Below are 26374 nucleotides of genomic sequence, written 5' to 3'. Positions count from 1 at the left end.
TTCCATCATTACTTGTGCAACGGCTTGAGGTACCAAAAGTGCCCTGCTACGATGGTATCATACACGATAGACGTTGTAGCCATGATGGAGTAGCGTATACTTTTTCAATGATACCATGTACAATATCTAAAGGAGTAGATGATCCGCAAGCATAGCACGTTTGGAATATGGGGTAAGGGCATAGATCAAAAAGCGCTTTTGAGAATAATACACGTCGCATTAGGTCACTTGGTGCTACGCAAATCATAAAAAACTACCACATGATTGCATTTCCCGCCTCGTCCTTGCCCATGAAATATTCACATTACACTTGTCTATTACCCCGTATGTCGATTTTATGATTCAATATATTCCCGTCAAGCTTGCTGCTCTGTGATCGCAATTCACACGCTGGCTGCATATTGCGCCAAGGACTAAATGTAATGCCGTGATATCAAATTTGATGACGGCATGTAATATGAAGACTTTTGACGATAAAAGCTCAAGGTTTGTGGGTGACCTTTGACCAAACCCAATCTTTAGGTAACGGATCATAAGCGGGAGGACCCGGATGGGCCGTTTTGACTTATGCGTATTTCAAACACAGATAAACTTTTTACCCCGCTACATGTGGATGTATCCATCATGTTGGTAGCATTGTACACGCACATGTCAAAATACCTTCCTGTGCTTCCATGATGGTTTGCATGTGAGCATAGTATGGATCAACTATTGAGCTGGGAATGGCTACCAATGAACCCTTTCCTTGATTTGGTAAAGGTAAGCGGTACATGCTCTATCATGTCAATGTGGTGTCGGTCTGCTGATGTTGTGGATCAACAATGAATTTGGATGGGAATAAAGGCGTATAAGGTTTATTTTGCTTTGTGATAGCCATAGCAAAAAGGTAGATCATCTTTTATGAGCACCGCAGGTGATGCGTATTGGGTATACGAATCCCGATTACTTATTCTACAGCGTCTAAAAGTTAATGGCCATACGTCTTGTACATAGATCCACACTCGCATTAATACTCACCTTAGATGCCATGGCAGACGCGTGCTCACCAATGATAGTGCCAAAATCATCATCGCTTGAACACAAGGCAAATTCATCAAGGTCAGGATTGCAAGGTACAGCGAGTTGCCAAAAAGCATCCGCAGCCAAGTCACCATCCTCAACGGTTTTTTGCCAAGAAGGATACACACTTGCACGTAAATCAGCGCTCACGCCATATTCTTCCATAATCACAGGCTTGCCAGCATCATTTTGGGAGCTAATGTGGTCCTGTTTTTGACATACTATCAATATACATCCATATAAAACGATGAGGGTTATCTTTACCTTGATCCACTTGGTTGCCCATGAATCAGGGTTTTCATTCCAGCTGTCGGGATAAAGATGAAAAGTGCCAAAGTCAATGTTCTTGAGAGCGATGAGAGCATCAAAGTCAATTCCACTACCACCATTGTACGCCCAACTACAAGAAATTGATGAATACAATAAACGTTGACCATGTTGTTTAAGAATTTCCTTACTCGCTCGAGGAGGCATCATTGAAGAAACCTTCATCGCCAACAGCCACGAGATGGTTTTTGTCAATGGACTTGATGTACGTGCTAATATCATCCGCCCATTGGGTGATGGTGTCCGTATTACACTTTGATGACTTTTGCAAGCTGCCTCCTCCTTCACAACGAGGCTCATTTGCCAATTCCCAGCCAAAAATAGTAGGATCGTCCTAGTAGTAGATAGAAAATGGATCGACATGTCAGCGTGTTTCATCGACTTTTTGATGACGCTATTACTCACCTTGTAAGCTTTACCAGTAAGCGAGTTCTTTCGATTGAGTACATGTTCAATGTAAGCCTTGTAAGCATCAATGATATCTTGGTTGGTGTAGAAATCATCATGATATTTGCCACCCATGTTCTGGGTATAGTAATCCATGCCACTATGATACGTAATAGACAAGACGTCAATTTTTCACCATACATGAAAAGAGTTAAAAGAGTTACCCATAATCTACCCAGTTGTTGGTGAATGCAAAGATAACCTTGACGTTGTTTTTTGCTGCTTGTTGCAACACATAATCCATACGACCCAAGCCAGTGTCATCATCGTCGTTGATGATCATTTTGTTGGAGCTCTTGTCCCATTTTTGGAACCAGACGTCATCTGAACCCGAGTTGAAAAGCCAAGTGCGCACCACTGGAAGCTTAGCACTGCTAGCTTGCTTGAACAACTCTTGGACATCGGATTGGGCGCTGTTCATTAAGTAATCTATATAGGGATGGGTCAAAAGTCATTCATGGCTGTGACAATCATCATGGCTTACATGCATTGGTGCCTTCAAAATAGAATTTTGAGCCACCCAAGGTAAAGGTAGCACCATCGGTGGATACAAAGGCCTCTTGAGCCAAGGAGGTTGAAACCAAAAGAGTGGATGCGAGGATGGAAAGAATGGTCTTTGCCAACATGATTGAAAAGGATTGGTTGGGTTGTTTGAGTCGTTGTTGCTGGGACAATTGCGGTGTAGATGTGCCTGGTATTTATATCCACATTGGACGGCGATGATGATGGATCTACGGAATGTTACACGTTGTGTGATACAGTATGCATGGCTGCTTAGGTAATGGATGCTGCTGATGATCAAAAGAAAAGATGATGCTGCTCTTTTTATTCGATGGGACAATGCGAGCTCGTGGAAGTATAGAGAAAATAGACATGTTGGATCCCATTTGACCAGCGGTAATCCAAACCTATGCCATTCAAGGTAAGATCATTATGTAAGTTGCGGTATGTTATGATGCGTACACATTGAAGGTTGATGTATGTGATAAATGGTTCATCATGATGGGATAATGTCAAGGCCGTGTTATCATTTTTGGTGTTCGCAATGTGAATGGTAGGTGAATTCATGACCCTTTTTAAACATTGCATGGAGTTGACAGTGAATAAGGGAGGCTTGTTGCCATGATACCAGCGATTGCAATCAGAAATTGGCAACATGTTACACACTTAGATAATATCATTATGCATCAATATCACCCAGGAAACGGTTATTGTTGCATCCGCGGATTTGGATACATTATGGCTGCGATGATGGATGAACTATTCATTGCTATTACTTCCAATAAATGGCAATTTATTTTAGTAGGAAACGACTTTGAAAAGAACGAGGGTTGGTACTATGTTATGAGGAGGGAGGATGCTTGGTAACAGAGAGTATATTGAGCAGAGCAGCAGCGGATGAGGATTTGAATGCCCGAAATGGTAACGGGTTGTTGGTGGGAGGGAGAGAGTGGCAAGTGGAGTTGCGGGCCAGGGCCTTGTGAAATCCTTCTTTCCTAAAATCACACGACCATGAAGTTCAGTGCTGGTAAGTAATATCAATGATTGAATGGAATGGATGGATGGACGAGTGGATGATAGAAGAGGAAGGATGATCAACAATCGATGGATGCATGGGTGGATGGATGGATGAATGAATGGATGAAAGATTATCAGTGGGAAACTCATGTTGCCTCATTCGCCGTTGTTAGATGTTAGCTCTTCCCGCAGCAAGAGCAGAAAGGCTCACTTCACTGCTTCCTCCAATGAGCGTCGCAAGATTATGAGCTCTCCCTTGTCCAAGGAGCTTCGCGAGAAGTACAACGTATGCTCTCTCATTCTATCAGCCCCCACTGTCAACATTTCAACTAACGACTAGAAACGATACATGTGCATAGACTCGCTCGATCCCTGTCCGCACTGACGACGAGGTCATGATTGTCCGTGGCAGCTTCAAGGGCCGTGAGGGCAAGGTTGTTCAGGTCTACCGTAAGAAGTGGGTCATCCACGTCGAGCGTGTCAACCGTGAAAAGGTCAACGGTAAGTTTGTTGTCTTGGCAACAGCCCTTAGCAACAAGGTAAAACTAATCACATGTATCAACCACAGGTGCCACTGCCCCCATTGGTATCCACCCCTCCAATGTTGTCGTTACCAAGCTCAAGATCGACAAGAGCCGTCAAGCCATTTTGGATCGCAAGGACCGTTCCAAGAAGAACAAGGATGCCATGCAACAGGTAAAAAAAAGTGGATGAATGTGTCAATGGAATCATATCATGCTGACAATACATCATTGTAGTAAACTTTTGGTGTGACATCACTGACGTTTTATCCTGCTTGGAATAAATTACTTGTTTCAAAAGAACGCTTCATGGGTCATTGAAAACGGATACGAATTGCATTGCAGCTTGTTTAAACGATTGATGGAAAGGAGAGGAAAAGAGAGAGAGAGAGACAAAGGATGTGCGTGTGTATATGATTTATTGCGAGTATCATGAAAGGCATATACTATATTAAATAGGGGGGATCGTTGTTATCATAGCCTAATGTTCGCTACCATTGCTTTCGTTATCATCGTCTTCAGAGTCTTCTTGAGAGTATTCGTGAGAGTATTCATCAGAGGATTCTTCCGAAGATTCTTGTCCTGATTCTTTAGTTCTTGGAGCATAATGTTTGAACCAAAAGTCGACGCCTCTTAATCTTCTACGCTTCTTGCTTGGCGCATCGAGACAAAAGTGCCAGATGCTCACCTTCGCCTGAAGCTTGTGTAATACATCCTCGACTTGTTCATTCGTTGGTACAAAGTCATCGTCCTTATTGCAATCAATAGCGAGGTAATGCAATTTGCCAATGATGGGGCTGGTATCCAAAAAGCGATCCAAACCATCAAAGAGACTGACATTGTTCCTGCTTGTGAGCGAGAGATAGGTAAGAGCTGATAGATTACGTCCAATGGTATGGAGGACATCGTTTGTAACGCAATGCTGGCCCGTCAGGATGAGTTCCTCGAGGGTATCCTTGCTTTGAGTGTGATTTAGGAAGTGCAATAAGCCCTCTTCGGTTATACCATTGCATACGACCAATTCCAACTTTTTCAAGCATGCAACTGATTCGAGTGCCCTGAGCATGCCATCCGTCAAATAGCTGTAGACTGACAAATGAAGATACTCTAGCTGAGGAGGAAGCCTGTGGATGAACGTATCGAAATCATCACCCGATGCGAAAACGCCATGGTCTTCGTCTTCGTCACCTTGCTCAAACAACGTCTTGTCCTTGATAACAATCTTTTTCAATGCTGGAAATTCAAGCGGGGCAAGGGCTCGCATTGTTCCCCTGGTGAGAACGAGGCCGTCAAGCTTCAATGTCTCCAATGTTTGGTGGTGCTTTGTGAGCAATGGAAGGTATATGGCTGGTTTGCAGAATTGATCGGTAAGCTCCAAATGATAAAGGCCTTTGGCACCTTCCTTTTTGTGCTGGCTCCAATTGTGTGCTGAATCCTTGTCCACAATCAACAAGCGTAAATTGGGACATTGGGCGAATGCTTGTCCAACCGTCAATGGATCACGAAAGTCCGCAGGCTTAATTCTGGCAAACTGCAATCCGCGTAACTTTGTCACAAAGGTGTCGAGTGGCATGTAGATAGCGCTTCCATGACAATCCAATTCAATCGTTTTCACGCTCCAATTCTCAGGTATCGAGTCGCTCACACCATCAAAATGATTGAGAAAGAGTCCTGCAAATAGGTGTCCATCATCACCGCTTGCTGGAAATGCAAGGAGTCGAAAATCTTCAAGATGTGTCAGGCGTAATAAAAAGAGATCGAGGAAAGGAACGTCAATGGGTGTATCCGGTCGCATCATAAACTCCAAACGCTTCAAGTTGTGAGAGCAAACTTTGATAAATTTGGAAAACCATTCTTCATCCAAGCAAGTAATCGATATAAAGCCTGTTGACACAATGCGTATCAGTCTCCCTACCTACTACCATGTATACGCGTGCTTGTATGTACTTACACTTTTCAATATAGTAGAATCGAAGTGCAATAAAGAAATCAAAGGTATTCTTTATAGATCTCCCGTTAGCTTGGCATGTTTTACAAAGACATCGTAATAGTATCCTTCAACTTACCTCCAGTATCATATTCTTTTGATTAGCGGTGTTGTCCGATAGCATGAGAAGACTCAAGTCGCGGAAAGCCTTTGGTTGGATATAAGGTGCATAGGGCAATAGCGCATGGTTGAGTTGACACATGGTGTATGAAAGGTCTCTCTCGAATGCACAGTCGCAGCGATTCTCTATCCTTTCAAACATCTCTGGCCAATTCAAAAGGAATTGACGCCATGATTGACTGACCCTTGTCAGACGTACACGTTCACAGAAGGGAAGGCGCGAGAATATCCGTATCTTGACTTCGTAAGGAAGCGTGTCAAAGGAAGAACCACGTGAGACGGCCGTTGCCATGGTGGATGATAATGACAAGGGGAGGATGAGAACAAAGGAGATCCACGCGTTAAGAGCATAATTCCCACCCCTCCCTTTATCTCCTTCCACTTTTTCCTTTTTGGTCTTCCCATCAAAAACATTACGTAGTGTGTATATAATAAACGAATTGATTGGATGTGCACAAAAAAAAACAATATGGATTGGAGGCATACAACAAAAAATAAAGTGCTTCGATATAGGTATGGTATACATGTCCAACAAAAACTATATACAAAAGAACAGGGTCTTGTAACAAAGATGAGGCCATTCATCGACGTCCACCAGTACCTTTCTTGGATCGCTTCTTTAACCGCTCACCCCAATAAGCTTCAAAATGCTCATCCTAATCAACATGTTTAGTTTATGCTCTTCTTCCAATTGGGACCTCATATTTACCTTGAAATCATCGTGTTGTTCCTCTACCACCACCTCCTTTCGTTTTCTTCCTCTTCCGGTTGCTGGCTTTGGATTGTTGTCATAGCGACCATGTTGAAGATTCACCTGAAAGTCTTCGATAGCTTGAGTAAATGAAGGACTTATCAGCCGTTGAGATATGATAGGCTTGTATGTTTCTGGTTGATTGGATAATTGTTCATGCTCATCAAGCGATTTGGCGACTATTATGCTGCTGGAAGTGTCATCCTCATCATCATGGTTACGCTTGACGAAATCAATATCGGCAGGAGGAAGAAGTTTCAAAAGTTCATCTCGATCTTTCTCTGGCAACTTGTTGATCAGATCCATGGTGACATTGTTCTGCAAATAGAAATACAATTAGCAACCATGATCCTATCGAATACAATGAATCCCACCTACCTTTAAATTAACAGCGGTGGTCAACATGCTGTCTTTGTTATGAAGCAAATGTGGCAGAGTCCACTTGATAGGAGTCGTCGACGATGGCTTGGTATCAGTGTCAGCAGCAGCAGCAGCAGCATTGTTGCGTGGAGCACCCCGTGGAGATGGCTTTTTTGTGGGTGTTGGTGTCTTTTTCTTTCTTCCACGGCGCTTCACTGGTTCTTCGGCATGGGTGTCCTTGGTTTCTTTGTTCTCGATCACTTGAGCAGCCTCTTTGTTATCAACAGGTTCCTTTTCTTTGCGATCTTCAGCTTTGGAAACGATGTCCACGGCCGCTTTTGATTCATGCTGCGTGCTCTTCAGAGTGGATGTATCATTGGATAAAGTGTCATTGATGCTGTTGCCAAGCTTCCTCTTTCGCGGTCGACCTCGTTTCCGGGGCGGGTCTGGGTCAAATTCAAAAACTTTCAAATCGATCTCGTCTACTATTGTATTGACACGAACAGCATTAATAACAGCTTCTTGGTGTTGTTCCACATCATCCATCCACTCACTTTTTAAGGTGTCGTCTTTTTTCGCTTTTTGAGATATGGACGAAGGAAGAGAAGAAGCTGTCTCATTGTTCACAGAAGCCGTTTTACGATCGCCAACGTCCTTCGTATCCAGGTGGTCGCTCAAAGCTTCGTCATTCAATGCAAAGGGGTCCTCGGGTAGTGGTTGTAGCTGGTCTGGATTAGGCGTCTCATTGGTGTCAGGATCGGTGTTGTGAGATCGGGAGCGGGTACGCATGGGGTTGAATTCTGGAGAGAGAGTCATTGGGAATAACAACGCAGTGGGTGCAACTTTTGAGACGCGACTCAAGGAATCAATCTCCCCTTTCTCTTTTACTACTACGACAGAGATCACGTGAACAAGGATTCTATCTACATAGCCGTCACCTCCCTAAAACCATAACATGTATTCTTGTATTAAGCTAATTCTTATTATCATTTGGTATAAAGTACAAGTTCAAGAAGGAACAGTGAACCAATAAAAGGATGTGCCTGATCTTTGTGGGTTTTCAGCTAATGCAACAAGTCCAGGAGCGTGTGGTAATGATGATGAAGGTGGTGATGATGGTGTATTATGCTGAGATGCGTCGATGAAATGTATGGATTGGATGCGAGTCTTTTCAAAATGGGAGGATGTCCAAAATGGTGTATTATCAAGAGTATTTGAATCAAGTGACCAAAAATGAAGTTGTTGTTGTCCATCCACAAGGGCAACGGTTCGTGAATGATGAGAAACGTCGAATGCAATATGTTGGCCCGCTGTAGTATCATGACCATAGAGATGCTTGATAGGTCGATGTAATGATCCTTGCCGTTCTCGTCTTAAACAACGCATATCCCAAATCTTTATAGATCGTTCAATGTCCACTGATAATACTTGATGCTCAAGACCCGAGCTATCGAGAGAGACTACGTGTGCCGTTGCAACATCGGATTGGGTGATTGACTTGGCAGGTTGTGGTTTACGTGCATCGAACAAGAATAAACGACCATCACGACATCCTATCCATGCTTGTTGTCGACCATTCTCCATGCATTGGGCTGTCAAGACGGCTGTTTTGGTACGGATTTGACCAAGGACATCAAAGGAAGGGGTCAACATATAGGCACCATGATCACCACCCACAACCACCTTATCTTGTGCATAATGCGTGGTCCATAAACAAGACTTTTTCAAGCTGAATCGACAATCCAATACTGCAGGGGGTTGTTCTCTGGCAATCGTGCGTATCATGTTACTAGGGTTGTCGTCATCCATATCGATATCCATATCAATGCGTGATGGGAAAGAATAACGCCATAATTCAGCTGTTTTACGAGGAGCGAAGCTTGTACCATAGACAGTTTGCCGATACGTACCCTCTTGCATATTGGTCGTATAGCAAGGTCCCAGTTGCAGCGATGTTACTGAAGAGGAGCTAGCGTGCCATGGTGTTGCCATATTCCACATTTGAAATCTTGGTTCGCATTGATATCCATATCTCATCAAAAGGCCTTGGCCATAGGTGACAATAGCTTCTCCTGATCGAAAATCGGCCAAGCCAGTGCACGAGTATCGTTCATAATTATCCAGCTGTCGGGCCGGTTTCATTTGCCGATAAAGAGCTCGATTGCAAGCATTGATCAACGTGGCGGATGAAATGTTGGATGTCGTTTGTCGAGAATAGAGGTATTGATAGATATGATCATCTCCAATTCGTTTCAATGGATTCCTTATTCGTTTGGCATCTTCATTCTCTTGTTGTATCTCTGCTGTTTGCTCTGCCTTCTTTATCGCGTCTCGACTATGCGGTCCTGTTGCCGTGATTCGAAAATAGCGATTCTTTTCTCGATCAAAGTAGTATCCTGGGATCTCCATTACAAGCTATCTTATACCATTAGCAACTCTACTCTATGCATGGCTATCACCCATTTACCTTGCATAACCCATTGCAGGAATAAAGAAAGAGAGATAGAGCGTGCGTTTATGTGAGACGTACCAAGTCCAGGAAATGTCCGCTTGATAAAGAATTTTTTGTCGAAAGTGGGTGGGTGTATCGTACCTTGCTCTCTTGCAGCGATCAACAGCCAATCTCTTCCCGACACTCGATCCGCAAAATGGCAGAAGCAAATACGTCCGAAGCACACTCCACAATGAGCGATCTATACAATCCTTTGGCGATCGACTTGCAAACGACCATTCAACAGTTTCAAGCTACTTGTGTTTCCCGGGATTCGCCTTTGCCAGCTGCGATCGACCTCTCGCTCCTCCAACAATATCTTAATCAACCCGATTCTGTACAGCAATCAAAAGTACTCGATCAGCTATCGCAATGTCTTTGTTATCCACCTTGGACACGCCCAATGGTGTCTCTCTTTCGTCCCATCATTATCGACCTTGTTGCTCGCTGGACAATGCCTGGTTTCACTACATCCTTGGAGACAACCAGCACTGTACATAAGATAGAATTGGTGGCTAAAGCATTCAGTGTTTTGCTACCGGTCGTTCCCCAAGTGAAAAGGTAAAAAAAAGAGAAGAGGATGGATAATGCGTTTCAACAACAGGATCAAACAGCTCACACATACACCTATATAGCTTGGCTGTATCATATTTCACCAATTCACCATCATTATTTGAACGACTCAATCATTTACCGCATGATATCACTAATGTAAGACGTCTATTCAGGTTATTGTATGAGAAAGCATACTTATCAATCATTCAACATAGATTCCATATGATATGGCTACCGATTTGCAAGACCTCTTGTTAACAACATATCGACTACTTTCATTTTCATCATCAACATTTGTACCATTGTGGAACTGGGGATCGTTAGTGCAACTACTCAAGGCATCGAATGCAACCCTTCGCTATTTGACGATCCTATGTTTGAGCAAAGCCTATCAATTGAGCGATTTGCAGACATCGAATCTTTGCAAAGCTGTATCCCGAACACCTGACAGCATGGATGAGGATAATACCGAGGAGGAACCCTTAATGGCAGTGGTGGATGGTCAAAATATTGACCTCAGGATGTTACAGTAAGTATCAATGCCGTTTGACAGTTTGTGTAACATGCCATTCATGCAACCTCCATTTTAAGGTTATGGGAACAACAAAAGCTTGCAGATGCCCAAATTGCTCTTGTTCAGAATACGTACAATGACACCAAGCATACGATTGATGACAGCGCCCTGTGTCCACTCACCTCCAATTTGTGTGGCGTATTACTACCCAAGACCATGACTGCTGCTGCTGAAGACAACGTGTCTGATGGCCCTTGTTATCATCCAGAGCTCGTGCTTACGGAGACAACGATTCGCAATTTGCATACCCTGAGTTTGGCATTATCCATTGGTGCACCTACATTGTTGGAAGGCGTTACGGGTGCAGGCAAGACAGCTATAGTTGAGGAATTGGCAAGTCGAACAGGCCGTGGTGACCGTAAGTTGAAAAAGTTGATGATGAAACAAGGATTGTATCGCTAATGTCATGCTATCTAGAATTAATCAAGATTCATTTGGGTGATCAAACGGATCCAAAAGTGCTTCTTGGTACCTATGTATCGACATCGACTCCAGGATCTTTTCGTTGGCAACCTGGTGTCTTGACAACGGCGGTGCAAGAAGGTCGTTGGGTATTGATTGAGGATATTGATTTGGCACCAGCTGAAGTGATCTCGGTACTTCTTCCATTGCTCGAGACGCGACAGCTTTTTATACCCTCTCGTGGAGAAAAAATCCAAGCCAAGGAAGGTTTTCAACTCTTTGGTACACGCTCTTATGTACCATCACGATCAGGCAAGGCATTCAGCGCACGTGGTGGAGACATGGTGACTGGAGCCAATTTGTGGACACGTGTCAATGTGGATCCTTTATCTATGGAGGAATTGGAAACGGTGGTGCGAACCAAGTTTTCTTACATTGGCAACTTTGCTGTACACGTGATGCGATTGTTCAAGGCTGTCATCAGTATTTATCAAGATCCCAACTTTTCCTCCCTTTCATCATCCACAATGGGTCGTTTTATCTCAACACGTGATTTGATGAAATGGTGTCATCGTATCAATGCATTACTTGGAGAGAAGCTTGGAGGCGATGCTGCGATCGAGGCATCATTGGATATCACCATTCGCCAAGACTTATTCAGTGAAGCCATTGATTGCTTTTGTGGTATGGTCCCTGATTATGCAACATGGGTCGTGATTCTCGAACGTGTGGGTGAGCCTCTTCAAATTTCTCCTGAAATGGTTCGCAACTATGTCGATCAATACAAGCCCACCTTACGCCAATCTGAAAATGCTATTGCCATCGGCCGTGTGAACCTATCATCAATTGCCTACAGTGGTCTCCAGAAGCAGAAAAAGGCATTGCTCAAACGTGGCCATCGTCGACCTTTTGCTACCACAGGCCATGCTTTACGTTTATTGGAAAAGATCTCTGTATGTGTCCATCTTAATGAGCCTACGCTTTTGGTGGGTGAGACTGGTACCGGTAAAACGACCGTTGTTCAACAACTTGCCGACATGTTGCATCAAAATCTCGTGGTGGTCAACTTGTCACAGCAATCGGATAGCTCTGATTTATTGGGTGGTTTCAAGCCTGTTGAAGGACGAATTCTTGCTATGCCGCTCAAGGAGACATTCGACACTCTTTTTGAACGTACATTTTCAGTGAAAAAGAATCAAAAGTTCTTGGAGATGGTGCGCAAAACGTTTGTCCACCAAAAATGGAAGAATTTCGCAGCACTCTTACAACAATCAGTCAAGATGGCAGAACAGAAATTCGGCAACGAGCAAAGTGGAAAGCCCTCTTCGCCACAACTTCGAAGCGCATGGAAAACGTTTCAAAAGCGCTTAGAGGAATTCGACATTCAACAAGTACAAGCACAAAACAAGTTTGTGTTTAGCTTTATGGAAGGTGCTTTGGTGAAAGCCGTTCGACGTGGTGATTGGATTTTGCTGGATGAAATCAATTTGGCGACCACCGAGACCTTAGAATGCTTGTCTGGATTATTGCAGGATGCACAAGGATCATTATTGTTGACTGAAAAGGGCGATGTGGAACCTATCAAGCGACATCCCAATTTCAGATTATTCGCTTGTATGAATCCAGCAACGGATGTGGGCAAACGCGATCTTCCACCTGGTTTACGTAATCGATTCACCGAGTTTTACGTTCACCCACCCGATTCAAGATACGAGGACTTGTTACAAATTGTACGTCGCTACCTCTCGAGTGTTTGCACTGGTGATGAGCGTGCATGTGATGATGTGGCAGAGTTTTATTTGGAGGCCAAGAAGCTTTCGCAAGAGCACAAGCTTGTGGATGGATCGAATCAGCGACCCCATTTCAGTATGCGTACGCTTTCTCGTGCGTTGACCTACGTTGTGCAGATTCATCCTACTTATGGATTACGTCGTTCGCTGTATGAAGGCTTTTGCATGACATTCATGACCCAACTCAGCAAAGAGAGTGAAGCGGTGATGCGTCAATTGATCCACAAGACCATTTTACGCGGTGTCAAGAACCCAACCCATCTCATTTCTCAAATCCCTCGTCAACCCAGCGATGATTTTATCCAATTCGGTTACTTTTGGTTACAACAAGGCCAATTCGAGCCTCAAGATGATGGTCATTACATTTTGACGCCTTCGGTGGAAACCAATCTCTACAATTTGGCACGTGTGATCATGTCGCGCAAGTTCCCAGTGCTTATTCAAGGTCCCACATCGGCAGGCAAGACAAGTATGATTGAATTCTTGGCCAAAAAGACCGGTCATCGTTTTGTGCGTATCAACAACCACGAGCATACGGATCTTCAAGAGTACTTGGGTACCTATGTATCAGACAATGATGGCAAGTTGGTGTTCCAAGAAGGTGTCTTGGTGGAAGCATTGCGTAATGGCTATTGGATCGTATTGGATGAACTCAACTTGGCCCCTTCGGATGTATTGGAAGCACTGAATCGTTTATTGGATGACAATCGTGAATTGCTTATCCCTGAAACTCAAGAAGTCGTCAAGCCCCATCCCCATTTCATGCTCTTTGCTACTCAAAATCCAGCTGGATTGTATGGTGGTCGTAAGGCCTTATCACGTGCTTTCCGTAATCGTTTCTTGGAATTGCATTTTGATGACATTCCTCAAGATGAGCTTGAAACCATTCTTTCAAAGCGTTGTCAAATTGCACCCTCCTACTGCAAAAAGCTTGTCCAAGTGTACCGATCCTTGATGGAACATCGCAAGAGCTCACGTCTCTTTGAGCAAAAGCATAGCTTCATCACCTTGCGTGATCTTTTCCGTTGGGCAGGTCGTGATCCAAATGGCTATCAGGAATTGGCTGAGCATGGTTATATGTTGCTTGCTGAACGTTGTCGTAAGGATGAAGAGAAAAAGGTCGTCAAGCAGGTTCTTGAAGATGTCATGCGTGTCAAATTGAGCGAGGAGCAAATGTACGACTGCGAACGATTGGAAGAGTTTGCCATCTATGATCGTATTTTGCGTGAAAAGGCTGGTGGTGATGATATCAACTTGGTCTGGACAAAGGTTAGTAGATCGTATTGGATTTGTATTACAACAGCATACTAAAACATACATTATAGGCCATGCGACGATTATTCAGCCTTGTTGCACGATGCTTACGTTATAAGGAGCCTGTTCTACTTGTGGGTGAAACGGGTTGTGGCAAGACCACGGTGTGCCAAATGCTAGCAGAGACATTCAACCGGGAACTTCACATTGTCAATTGCCATCAAAACACAGAGACCGGTGACTTGTTGGGTGGTCAACGCCCTGTACGTAACCGAGATGCCAATTCGGAACAGCTCTTTGAGTGGCACGATGGTCCACTGGTTCAAGCTATGCGTGGTGGTCACCTCTTTTTGTTGGATGAAATTTCTTTGGCAGATGATTCAGTGCTTGAACGTCTCAATTCAGTGCTTGAGCCAAGTCGTTTATTGGTGCTTGCTGAAAAGGGTGGCAAACATGTGGAGGAACTCTATGGCCAAGAAGGATTCCAATTCCTTGCTACGATGAATCCTGGTGGTGATTATGGCAAAAAGGAACTATCACCTGCATTGCGAAATCGTTTCACAGAAATTTGGGTGCCTTCTGTTACCGATCGAGAAGACTTGACGATGATTATTGATGGCCAGCTGACGGATCATCCCGATCTCAAGGGTTACGGTGCTCGCATGCTTGATTTTATTCATTGGTTCACACAAGCACTTGGTCAAACACGTACGGTGGTGAGCTTACGTGATATTCTCTCTTGGGTACGCTTCATCAATGCAAGTGTTGATAGCGGCTTGAATCCTGATCTTGCGTTTGTTCATGGTGGATGTCTTGTTTTGCTCGATGGTCTTGGTTCTCATGGTGCGTCGGGTTCTTTCCTAAGTGGCAACACCCTGAATGATTTCCGCCTAAAGTGTCTTAAGCAACTCAGCAATCGACATGATGCAACAAGCGAAGTTGAAATCCTTGGTGATGCAAAGACCAATGTTGAACTTTCGGGTGATCAATTTGGTATCGGCTCTTTCCGTATCGAACGTGGTCCCATGGATAAGGCGAATATCAAGTTTACTTTGTTGGCACCTACCACAGCCGACAATGCCATGCGTGTGGTGCGTGCTATGCAGTTGAAAAAGCCCATTCTTCTTGAAGGTAGTCCTGGTGTCGGCAAAACGAGTTTGGTATCGGCATTGGCAGCTGCTTCAGGCCACCGTCTTGTGCGTATCAACTTGTCAGAGCAAACGGATTTGATGGATCTCTTTGGTTCTGATTTGCCAGTGGAAGGAGGTGACAGTGGCGAATTTGCTTGGCGTGATGCCCCCTTTTTGCAAGCGATGAAGGCTGGCGATTGGGTATTATTGGATGAATTGAATTTGGCGTCGCAGTCTGTATTGGAAGGTCTCAATTCTTGTTTGGATCATCGTGGTGCTGTCTATATCCCTGAGCTTGATCGTGAGTTCTTTTGTGCTAAGGGCTTCCGCGTATTTGGTGCACAAAATCCATTGCAGCAAGGTGGCGGTCGTAAGGGTCTACCAAAATCGTTTGTCAACCGCTTTACGCAAGTGTATGTTGAGCATCTTAGCGCTGATGACTTGCTCTTCATTTGTGGTCACTTGTTCCCTCAATTTGAAGCTCTCACACTCAAGCAAATGATTGAATTCAATACCCAAATGTATCGTGAAACCATGGTGCTTTGCCGATTTGGACGCAAGGGTAGTCCCTGGGAATTCAATTTGCGTGATGTTTTCCGCTGGCTCGAATTGATGCAAAAGGATAATGCCACTGATCCAGCAGAGTACCTTGGCACCATCTACCTGCAACGTATGCGTACTCAAGAAGATCGTGACAAGGTGATTGAGCTCTATGAGCAGGTTTTCAACACCCAATACAACCGACCCAAGTTCCCTCCTTATGAAATTTCAACACAAGCATTACGTGTGGGTCATTCCCATCTACCACGCCTTGCTCAAAAATCCAAGAATGATACGATGGATGGTGAATCTCATATGTTGCACTCTTTCTTGGGACCCATGGAAGCTTTGATGAAATGTGTGGAATCAAGTTGGATGGCTATTGTTACCGGCCCCTCAGCCTCTGGCAAGACCTCGATGGTGCGTCTCCTCGGCAAGTTGACTGGCAACAAGCTTGAAGAATTTGCCATGAACAATAGCGTTGATACCATGGAGTTATTGGGTGGATTTGAGCAAGTGGATTTGAATCGACATCGCCATGTCGTGATGGAAACATTGGATATTCTCACCAATCGTATCACGTGTGCTCTGCTTATGTATCATGTCAACGTTTCGGATGAACAACGTGCTGCTGCTTTGCAATCCATTTGCCAAATCAATGATGCATGGTTCACGCTCAAGACCAAACATGCGTTACATCAAGATAGTAAGGATGGTCTCGATTACACATTACTCTCTTGTTTGGTGGAGAATCTCAACAATGCAGCCAAGGTGGTGGATCATGATGCATTATCCTTGATTGCATCAGCTGTGGAGGCTGCAAAGACATTACAGCAATTGGAGAAGGCTTCAGTGGCGGGCAAATTTGAATGGATTGATGGTCTTTTAATCAATGCATTGGAGCAAGGTCATTGGCTTTTGATCGATAATGCCAATCTTTGCAACCCATCCGTCCTTGATCGTCTCAATCCCTTGTTTGAAAATGATGGTGTGCTTATGGTGAACGAACGAGGTTTGGTGGATGGCCATGTCAAGGTGATCAAGCCGCATCCCAATTTCCGTATGTTTATGACGGTGGATCCCAGCAATGGTGAATTGTCTCGTGCTATGCGTAACCGTGGTATTGAAATTGCCTTGGTGGATGCCAACTGGAATGCCAATATTCAAGATGTTGTCAAACTTACCAATGGCATTGGTATTCGTGGTGCACGCCTCCCCATTCTTCTCAATGATCTGCAACAAGAAGCCAAGAGCGTAACGCGACGCCGCAATCAATCGGTGAGAGAATATCTCATGCTTGCCACTTATATTGTTGAGCGCTTGCAACGTGGTCAATCCTTGAAGAGTGCTGTACGCGAATCATTCCATCAAGTGTTTGTTGATATTACTGAGATCCCAGAGACGTTGAAGGGCTTATTCGATGCCATCCAAGAGGAAGACATCTTGCGAGAAATGTTGTCACCTTCCAATTGCCCATACTTTGTTGGTGGTTCTTTCTTTGAACATGATTCAGCATTGGCCACAGTAGCATTGCAAGGAGCTTATGCAACCTATTTACTTCAGCAGCAAGCCCAACACCCCGATGTTATCCCATCTACTCAAAGCTTGGACGTTGCTTGGGATTACTTTATTGAATCAGCCTCAGCAAGCGATATCGATTTGAGATTGCGTTGGCTGACGTTTATGGCCGAACATGCATCCATTGCCGATCCTGCAATGTTGGAGCGTACAGCCTATATCCTTCGCGCAACACGCAATCATCCTGCATTCCAAGACCGTATCCTTCCAACCGAGCATGCCGTAAGTGATATACATGGTTTGATATATGTTTAGTTGACTTACGCACAAACTATCTTTAGACCTTGATCAAGATTCGCCAACTGTTGGCTCGACTCTATAAGCTCGAACATCAAGATGCTGCCTTGGCCAAATCCACTATGCGCCTCAAGGTGGGAAGCATGACGGCGTTGCAACAATCTTACTGCTTCGTTGACAATCGTTTGAGCGAGGCACAGCTTTTGCATCCTATTGTCAAGTTGATCTTGCCCATTTTCATGGCTATTCGCAAGGCGTTTGCTGAATGGATGAATTCAAAGTCTTATGAAAATGCTGATGAAAAGGTAATTGGATAACAGTGCTATGGATCGATTGGTTGTCTCATTTTGTGGAAAATAGACCATTGATGTCCTTGTCAAGATCCTTGATGCAAGAGACCATGCTTGGGATATCGCTCATTCTCATCGACTCAGTTTGGACAATTATCTCAACATTTTGCGTGTTATCCAAGAGCTTATCCAGAATAATGAGTTTTCTCATTTTGCTGCCGTATCGACGCTCGTTGATGAAGCCATGGCTGGATTTGATTTTGAGACCTCACGTTCCATGAAGGCTCTATGGAAACACTTCTGCCCTGCTACCCTTGCCACTGAAAAGTTGTACAACGTGGAGCAAGCATTGACCACCATCAACGATACTTTGAATCCTTACAAGCCCGGTGAAGGTAAGTTTATTGGAAATCACGTCATCAAAGTCGATCTAATAATCGTTGTTGTCTCTATAGATGACGAGTCCAAATCAATGGATATGGTGCTACAAACAAAGTCAGCAACCAAGGAAACCATCATCGAAGGTGTAGCAACGCTATATGCTGTCGACAACAACGATGACAAGGATGCCTCCAAGTTGGCCAAGTCCATGGTGCATTTGCCTGAGGTATGTTAATTTGGTAATATTTGGTCGCAAGTGATGTGATACTTATGGCAATGATGTTAGCTCGTGAAACGCCAAGTGGATAGTGATCAAGAAGCGGTTTCGGTCGTCAATCGTACAGCCTGGGATACAGCCTTGGTGCCTATCTTTGATCATGCAAGTGCTCTTTCCGAAATGGATCTTGTTACTGCATTCTACCTTTTGTCCTCATACACTTCTAACGAGGTAAGTCCAATATGAATCTAGTGATGACAATGATATAACAAAGGATTATAGGAAACGAGAACACAATTATTGGAAAAGATTGGTGCATTCAGACGATTTGTTCTTGATAAGAGCACACGCCCACCTCTTGATTTGGTTCCTTATCAACGTATTCTTTGGATGTTGGATTCCGAATGTAAGTATGAAAGGATAGTGGAAATGGTGATTTTTATTGATGGCATCACATAGTCAACGAGAAATCTCGTACGACGCTTCCTGGTATGACGCATGATGCAACCCATGTTTGGCATCAACGACTTTGGCGCTCCAGCATTTTCTTTAACGCTTTGTATCAGCTCGAACCATCCTTCACTCCAGTGGTACGTTACATCCATATATAGGAATGACCCCAGGTTGCTGATGATGATCATGATAGAAACTTTCATATGATGGAGGACCCGCTATCTTGTATCAAGCTGTTCAAACATTGACATGTCTCAATATTTTGTAAGTTTTATTATTGGCGCTGTAATGGATTAAGAATCTAACCCTTTGTGCGTATTATAGGTCATTCGTCGAGAAGATGTCGGCTCTTGCTTATCGAAGTGCCCTGGGTCAACTCAAGTCCCTCAAGCAATTCTTGGCTACCAATATCATGTATCAAGATAAGAAGGCTTTAGAGCTTGTCATGATCATCTCGATTGCTTATCAGGTAAGCCATGATACATTTGGACCCCAAATGGATGGCATGCTAAATAGTTTGCTTGTGCTTGTAGTTACTGGTTGCATCCTCTGAAGTGTTGAAGGAGGACATTTACGACTTATTGACCAAGCAATTTGAACGTCTCTTGATTTTTGCTCATGCATTGGCGCAAAGAAACATGTATTCGAAGGATGATCAAGGTGTCTACGACGACGTCATGACGACGATGAAGGATATCTCGCAATCCGGTGAATCAGCAGGCTTCAACCAATATTATGTTCGAGCCATCTCATCTCTTGAGGATGCTATTGAGCAATATCGCCGAAAGGATGTTGACACCTTTTTCATGGCAGCTGGCAAATCACGTGCATTGCTTGGCCTTGCATTTATTGCAGCCTACATTCCCGATTACCCTGTCGATCCTACGGCTGAACCACGTCTACGAGTCAATCTCCTTGCTCAAAAGCAACAGCTCCTTGAAGTCAGCATCGAGGCTCGTCAAAAGATTGAGGACATTACGACTGGCAATGATACGAATGCAATTATCGACGAGGAACAAGCACAGCTCAAAGAGATCAATGGTGCCCTTGCAGCATCCGCTACTGTTTTCTCGTTGCGACCTGAGAAATCTCAACTTGAGGATATCTTTGTGGACTTTGCCTATTTGCAAAAGCATCTTGTTGCCGACAACGCTGATTCCTTGTTGGAGACATTGATGGACAGCCAAGCTAACGATACAGCTTTGCAACGTGAAAGTCTTATCCAAGGCAACGCTCTTCAATTTATCGATCGTATCCACGCAAAGTATCCCATGTACCGAGACATTACACAACCTCTTGTTGTCGCTGTTGATGATGTCAAGTATGGTCTACGCATGGTGTCGATGCGATGCAAGAAGAATTTGGCAGATGAATTCTTGAGCGATGTCGTGCAGCTTTTCATTCGCAGCCCTGATGCAGCACGTCGTCTTGATTTGGATTGGGTTACGCTTGCACAACCTGCTCAACTTGCCAAGCTCAAGGCAGTCGTTTTTGAACGTGCTGAAACAAGTCGTAAATGGGCCCTCTATCTTGGTATCTTGATTGTGGTTCTTCAACGCTTGGTGATGAGTATCGATTCGCATGGCCGTATCTCTCTTGAGGATCTTGCTTGTTTGAATGGTCTCTTTGAAGAAATTGTCAGCATTTGGAAATCGGCTCAAGAATACAAACGTCAAAAGGAGGCTGAGAAGGAGCAAATGTACAAGACACGTACCAAGAAATATGAGCCTACCACTGAAGAGGAACAAGATGAAATGGACATGAAAAAGACCTTTGCTGATTTCAACGAGATGTTTGCGGACTTGCAAGAACAAGCTGATGATGATGTGCCATCCTCAACCTCTGCACATTTGCCAAATCAAGTTGAAGAAGAGTCCGTCCTCGATAATAGCGATGTGTGGTACATTGGCAAGCTTCATCGTATCATCTTTGATACATATCAGATTGATCGTCTTGAGCGAACCAACCAATCTTGGGATCGTGAAGTGTCGCGTTCGTATCGTACAGCTAGCCAGCTCTCCTCCATGGTGTCATATGCCTTTGATAGCCAAGTCGATGCTGCATGTGGTGCTGGTCATTTGCGTGCTACTGCATGGGCTATTCAACGTCTTGAAGCCGAGAGCTCATTCAGCAAGACCAGTGACGATTTGTACGACTTTTACACATGTGAAAATGTGAAGGAGGCCAAGCGTGTCGAGCCCATCGTTACTCGTTTCAAGGAACGTATCAAGGAAATCCAACAAGAATGGCCCGAGCATGTTGTGCTGCAGCATTTGATTGATATTTGTGATCGCTTACTCAGCTTTTCAATCCTATCACCTGTGTCCAAGTTCTTGACAGGCATTGAGTTGCTATTGCAAAAGTCCGAGGATTGGGAAGCTTATGCCGCTAAGCATGTATCGCTACGTGTCCAACGAGAAGAATTGACAGCACTCATTGTCAGCTGGCGTCAACTCGAGCTCAATTGCTGGCCCAAGTTACTTGCAGCTCAAGAGCAATACAGCCAAAACTCTGCATTCGAATGGTGGTTCCATTTATATGACACTGTTCATAATACCAGCTTTGATGCCGTTGACGACAAGGAACAAAAGATACGTGATTTGCTCATGACGCTCGACCAGTTCTTCCAATCGTGCTCCATCATCGAATTTGAACCCCGTCTCAAGATGCTTGACAGCTTTTATCGACAAGCTCAGATGCAAGCTGAGCTTACGGGTGATCAAGACCAGTGGACCATGGCTACCATCCTACGCAATGTATCCTTGTATTATAGCCAATTTACAAGCTATGTCAACACTACATTGGCTCAATTGCGCAAGCCTATCGAGAAAGAGCTCAAGGACTTTGTCAAGATTGCCAGCTGGAAGGATGTCAACATTTATGCTCTCAAGCAAAGTGCACAAAAGACACATTTACAGTTGCACAAGTGCATTCGCAAGTATCGTGAAGTGTTGGGCACATCCATGTTGACCGTGATTGCCAACTACAACCAAGAGCATGCCATGTTCCAATATGGTGACGACAAGCGTTATAATGACACCAACACTGGCTTTGTTGAGCAACTTGGTCGAGCTGAATTTTGGACACGCAAGGATACCAAGGTGCCACAAGTGGAATTTAGCTGGCAACCAGACACCTCTGCTACTGCTGCTGTTGTTGTCAAACGTCATTTGGTGGACTTGCAAGGCACATTGAACAAGATGCGTCGTTATTGCCGTGAGGATCTTGTCAGCACTGAAAATACGGAAGGCGATGTTCCATTGGAATCGTTTATGAGTGAAGTTATTCAACAAATCAAGACATTCCAAAAGGAAACACCACTCACCATGACGGACGAGAACAAGTCATTTGTCAAGAACCAAAAGCTCTTAAAGAAGAAGGCATTGGTGGACTTTTTGAAGGAGTTGAGACGTCTTGGTTTGAAGGCACGTCCTGGATCCATGGCCGATCGAAATGGCAACACGGCGTATCTTTTCAATCAACATGTTGCTGGCATGGATACCATCAAGAGCACTGAAAGCGGCTTTGTATCCGAAATCGTGGAGCTTTGGACAAAGGCCAATGATTACTATTACAAGAGTTTGGCTCGTTTGACGCATCTACGCACACTCAGCACCACCCAAGTCAGCAAGGACCTATCGATGCTTGAAGTAGAGCGTGCCATGAGTGCTACAGAGCACATGTTTATGATGGTCACCAAGGAACGTGGTGTGGCTTCTCGATTTGAGCAACGTCTCCAAATGCTCCAAGGTGCTGTTGTCCAATTGGCCGTTTTCACGCGTGGTACACCTAGCACGGACCCTGTGGATACCGCTTTGGGTGCACGTTTGATCAGCCATAAGATGTTTGTTGATGATCTTGTGCAAATGGTGGGTGAAGGCATCAAGACCCTTTCGATCCAAAGTGAATTTGTTGGTCAGCACACGCAGCAAGCTATGATGCTTATGCAAGATACGGCACGTCAATTGCGAGAGATTCAACGACACGTGGACACTTGTTTTGTGGAACGATACCTTGTGGCACACAATGCAAAGGCACTTTTGACAGCTGACATTGGTGACATGATGGATACACAAATCAACACAATCACCACCACCTTGCGCACGGAGCTTCGTCACGTGATGGATCAAGTACCTGAAATGACCCATGTCATTCATGCCATTTTACATGCCATTGATGATCACCAGCCTTTGCTTGCCGATGTCGACGGCGATATCCAGATTGACGCACATCCAGCTGATTTGCGTAACAAGATTCATTCGTTGATTGATGCCATTCTCGTCTCTGTACAAGACCTTGTCAAGAGCAAGCAAAAGCCCAAGATGCAAATTGATCAAGACAATGACCATGACCATGATAGCACTGACATGGCTGACAATTACATTGTGGATGAGCATGCAAACCAATTCACTGATGTTCAAGCCCTTCATCTCGAAACGGTGGCACGACGTTGTATGGATGTATTTGAAATGGCACATCAACTATTGTCCACCGACCATTCTGTCGATGCTATCAAGTTATTGCAACAAGCTTATCCATTCTTGCAGCAATATGCGCTTTTGGTTGACCATACATTGGGCAGCTTTTTGGTGCATCACAAGGCTATGGCGAAGATGACCTATGCCCTCGTCAACTCGTTTACGGTGATTATCAGCAAAGGTTTTTGTATGCCTCAAGGAGCTGATGAAGAAGGTGAAGAAGGCGATGCTGATGGCATGACGATGGGTACGGGTATTGGTGAAGGCGAAGGCACCAAAGATGTCAGTGAAGAGATTGAAGATGAGGAGCAAGTCCTTGGTACCCAAAATGAAGAACAGCAACAACAGCAAGAAAAGGGTGATACCAAGGAAGAAAAGAAGGGTATTGATATGGAAAATGATTTCGAAGGCGAGCTCGAAGACATTGAACAAGACGAGGAGCAACAAGAAGAGAATGAAGATGACGAGGATGAAGAAGAGGAGGATATTGATGATCAGATTGGCGATGTTGATGACATGGATCCTGATGCAGTTGATGACAAGATGTGGGGTGATGATGAAGCCCAAGATGAACGCAAGGATAGCGATAAGACTGTGGATCAACAAGGAAAATCGGATCAGCAAGAATCGGATGTGGTTGCCAAAGAAGATGAAGAACAAGAGGATGATTCATCCAAGCCTCAACCTGATCGTGAAGGCGAAGAACCCGATCAAAAGGAATCCGATAAGCAAGACAATGTCGACGAAGAGGAGCAGGGTGATGAAGGTGACAAGGACCAAGGTGAAGGTGAAAATGAAGATGACGAAGGTGCCGATGAAAACAAGGCTGGAGAGCAAATGAATGTCGATGTTCCTGAAGCTGAGACTTTGGAGTTGCCTGAGGATCTGGATATGGAAGGTGATCAGAATGAGGGTGAGGAGCAACTCCAGGATCCCATGGATATGGATCAAGATGAAAGTATGCAAGATCAAGGTGGCGAAGAAGATGTTGGCGAGAATGAAGAGGAGGAGCAGGAGCAATTCAAGGATGCTCTTGATCAACTTGGTGAAGCTGACAAGGAAGAGCAAGAACAAGATGATGAAATGGCTGATACCACAGCGCATGTGAATAATGAGGAGCAACAAGAAGATGAGGAGAAGGAAAAAGAAGAAGAAGAAGATGACGAGGAGAAGCACGACCAAACCGGTGATGGTGAGAAGGGTGGTAATATTGAAGAAGATGAAGAACAACCCGAAGAGCAAGGTGGTGCACAAAATCGTGAGCAGCCTACTGCTGAGGAGGAATCTGCCGACAACCAATTTGGCATTCAAGGCCAAACCGGACGCATGAGTACGACAACTGGTGGTGGACAACAAGGCGAGAATGATGAATCTGAAGCTGCTGATCTTGACAAGGAGCAGCCTGAAAGTAAGGAGAATCAAGGCATGGCTGAACAAGGTGCGAACAAGGCGGATGAAGATGCCAAGCGTGAAGAAGAGGCTGAAACCAATGAGTCCAAGACCAATCCTCAACGTAGCCTTGGTGATGCATTGGAAGATTGGCGTCGTCGTCTTGCAGATATTGCTGATGCTGAAGAAGAAGAGGAGGAGGATGAGCAAGCAGCCCCTCAAGATAGCACGGAGGCTAAAGTCAATGAGGATCAAGCATTTGAGTATGTCAAGCATGATGAAGAAGCTCACGATATGCAAACCATGGGTAATGCATTGCCGGATCAATTGCAAGATATCCAAATGGGAGCTATGGATGAGACAACGGAGGATGAGAATCAACACGCTGGTGAAATGGATGTGGATGAGGATGATGAGAAGAAGGAGGAGCAATCCAACATTGACACGATGCCATTACCAGAAGAACGAATGGATATTGATGGTGAACGTGAGAATCGTGGTGGAGCTGTTGTGACCAAGCGTCTTGGTGAAATGGAAGCCATTGATGAAAGCCATTCTTTGACTGTGGATGAATCATTGGTTGCTCATGAACCACTTGATCCTGAACAAATTGAGCAGATGCGACAAGAGCTTGAAACCACCGTATCGGAATGGCGAGAAGAAGGACGAGATAGTCATCAAGCACGCGAGCTATGGCAACGATACGAGACCTTGACACATGATTTGGCTATGGGACTTTGTGAGCAATTGCGTTTGATTTTGGAGCCTACATTGGCGACAAAGCTCAAGGGTGACTACCGTACCGGCAAACGTCTCAACATGAAAAAGATCATTCCTTATATTGCCAGTCAATTCAAGAAGGATAAGATTTGGCTTCGACGTACCAAGCCTAGCAAGCGTCAATATCAAGTGATGATTTCGGTGGACGATTCCAAGTCTATGTCTGAATCGCATTCTGTACAGCTTGCTTATGAGACGCTATCATTGATTTCCAAGGCTCTCTCTCAGCTTGAAGTGGGTGACATCTCAATCACATCCTTTGGTGAACGTGTACGCTTGTTGCATCCATTTGATCAACCCTTCACTTCCGAATCGGGTGCATCCGTTCTACAACAATTTACATTTGCTCAACAAAAGACCCAAGTCAAGGAGCTCATTGAATCCTCTCTCTCGTTATTTGAAGCTGCAAAGTCATCAAGCAATCAAGAGTTATGGCAATTACAACTTATCATTTCTGATGGTATTTGCGAAGATCACGATACTCTGATGCGCCTGGTTCGCCGTGCTATGGATGAACAAGTGATGTTGATCTTTATTGTGGTGGACAACAAGCCTGAAAAGGACTCTATCCTCAAGATGACCAATGTCAAATATGCAACTGTGAATGGCAAGCTCACTCTTCAAATGCGTCCTTATCTTGAAACCTTCCCCTTCCAGTACTTTATGGTATTGCGTGATATTAATGCTCTGCCCGAGGCTTTATCAGATGCCCTTCGACAATATTTCAGTTTTGTTTCTGCATAAA

The 26374-nt window shown here is 44.4% G+C and overlaps 6 protein-coding genes across 6 annotated transcripts; 2 read left to right on the top strand and 4 right to left on the bottom strand.

Annotated features, from left to right (window-relative positions):
* Positions 1–960: 960 nt before the first annotated feature.
* On the bottom strand, positions 961–2459 carry O0I10_001333 (uncharacterized protein; the record flags this gene model as incomplete). Its single annotated transcript, XM_058481430.1, has 6 exons — positions 961–1266; positions 1324–1459; positions 1518–1720; positions 1792–1933; positions 1998–2262; positions 2318–2459. The coding sequence occupies 6 exons, from the start codon at positions 2457–2459 to the stop codon at positions 961–963; spliced, it is 1194 nt and encodes a 397-aa protein (XP_058348068.1).
* Positions 2460–3345: 886 nt separating this feature from the next.
* O0I10_001332 (ribosomal protein L24) lies at positions 3346–4112 on the top strand (the record flags this gene model as incomplete). The annotated part of the gene is made up of 5 exons (XM_058481429.1): positions 3346–3361; positions 3525–3637; positions 3711–3852; positions 3920–4047; positions 4110–4112. 5 exons carry the CDS (start codon positions 3346–3348, stop codon positions 4110–4112), a joined length of 402 nt encoding a protein of 133 aa, XP_058348067.1.
* Positions 4113–4353: 241 nt separating this feature from the next.
* O0I10_001331 (uncharacterized protein) lies at positions 4354–6271 on the bottom strand (the record flags this gene model as incomplete). The annotated part of the gene is made up of 3 exons (XM_058481428.1): positions 4354–5756; positions 5824–5872; positions 5939–6271. The coding sequence occupies 3 exons, from the start codon at positions 6269–6271 to the stop codon at positions 4354–4356; spliced, it is 1785 nt and encodes a 594-aa protein (XP_058348066.1).
* A 289-nt stretch (positions 6272–6560) lies between these two features.
* On the bottom strand, positions 6561–7906 carry O0I10_001330 (uncharacterized protein; the record flags this gene model as incomplete). The annotated part of the gene is made up of 3 exons (XM_058481427.1): positions 6561–6635; positions 6689–7048; positions 7109–7906. The coding sequence occupies 3 exons, from the start codon at positions 7904–7906 to the stop codon at positions 6561–6563; spliced, it is 1233 nt and encodes a 410-aa protein (XP_058348065.1).
* Positions 7907–8098: 192 nt separating this feature from the next.
* On the bottom strand, positions 8099–9499 carry O0I10_001329 (uncharacterized protein; the record flags this gene model as incomplete). Its single annotated transcript, XM_058481426.1, has 1 exon — positions 8099–9499. One exon carries the CDS (start codon positions 9497–9499, stop codon positions 8099–8101), a length of 1401 nt encoding a protein of 466 aa, XP_058348064.1.
* A 239-nt stretch (positions 9500–9738) lies between these two features.
* O0I10_001328 (uncharacterized protein) lies at positions 9739–26373 on the top strand (the record flags this gene model as incomplete). Its single annotated transcript, XM_058481425.1, has 15 exons — positions 9739–10142; positions 10217–10292; positions 10352–10665; positions 10728–11068; positions 11128–14171; positions 14228–17626; positions 17686–17946; positions 18002–18326; positions 18387–18538; positions 18599–18760; positions 18812–18935; positions 18989–19119; positions 19176–19246; positions 19307–19451; positions 19516–26373. The coding sequence occupies 15 exons, from the start codon at positions 9739–9741 to the stop codon at positions 26371–26373; spliced, it is 15807 nt and encodes a 5268-aa protein (XP_058348063.1).
* Position 26374: the final 1 nt, after the last annotated feature.

This window comes from Lichtheimia ornata (assembly GCF_029851405.1).
Source record: "Lichtheimia ornata isolate CBS 291.66 chromosome Unknown scaffold00003, whole genome shotgun sequence".
NCBI classification, from domain to species: Eukaryota; Fungi; Mucoromycota; class Mucoromycetes; order Mucorales; family Lichtheimiaceae; genus Lichtheimia; species Lichtheimia ornata.
This window is presented reverse-complemented; position numbering and strand designations above follow the sequence as displayed.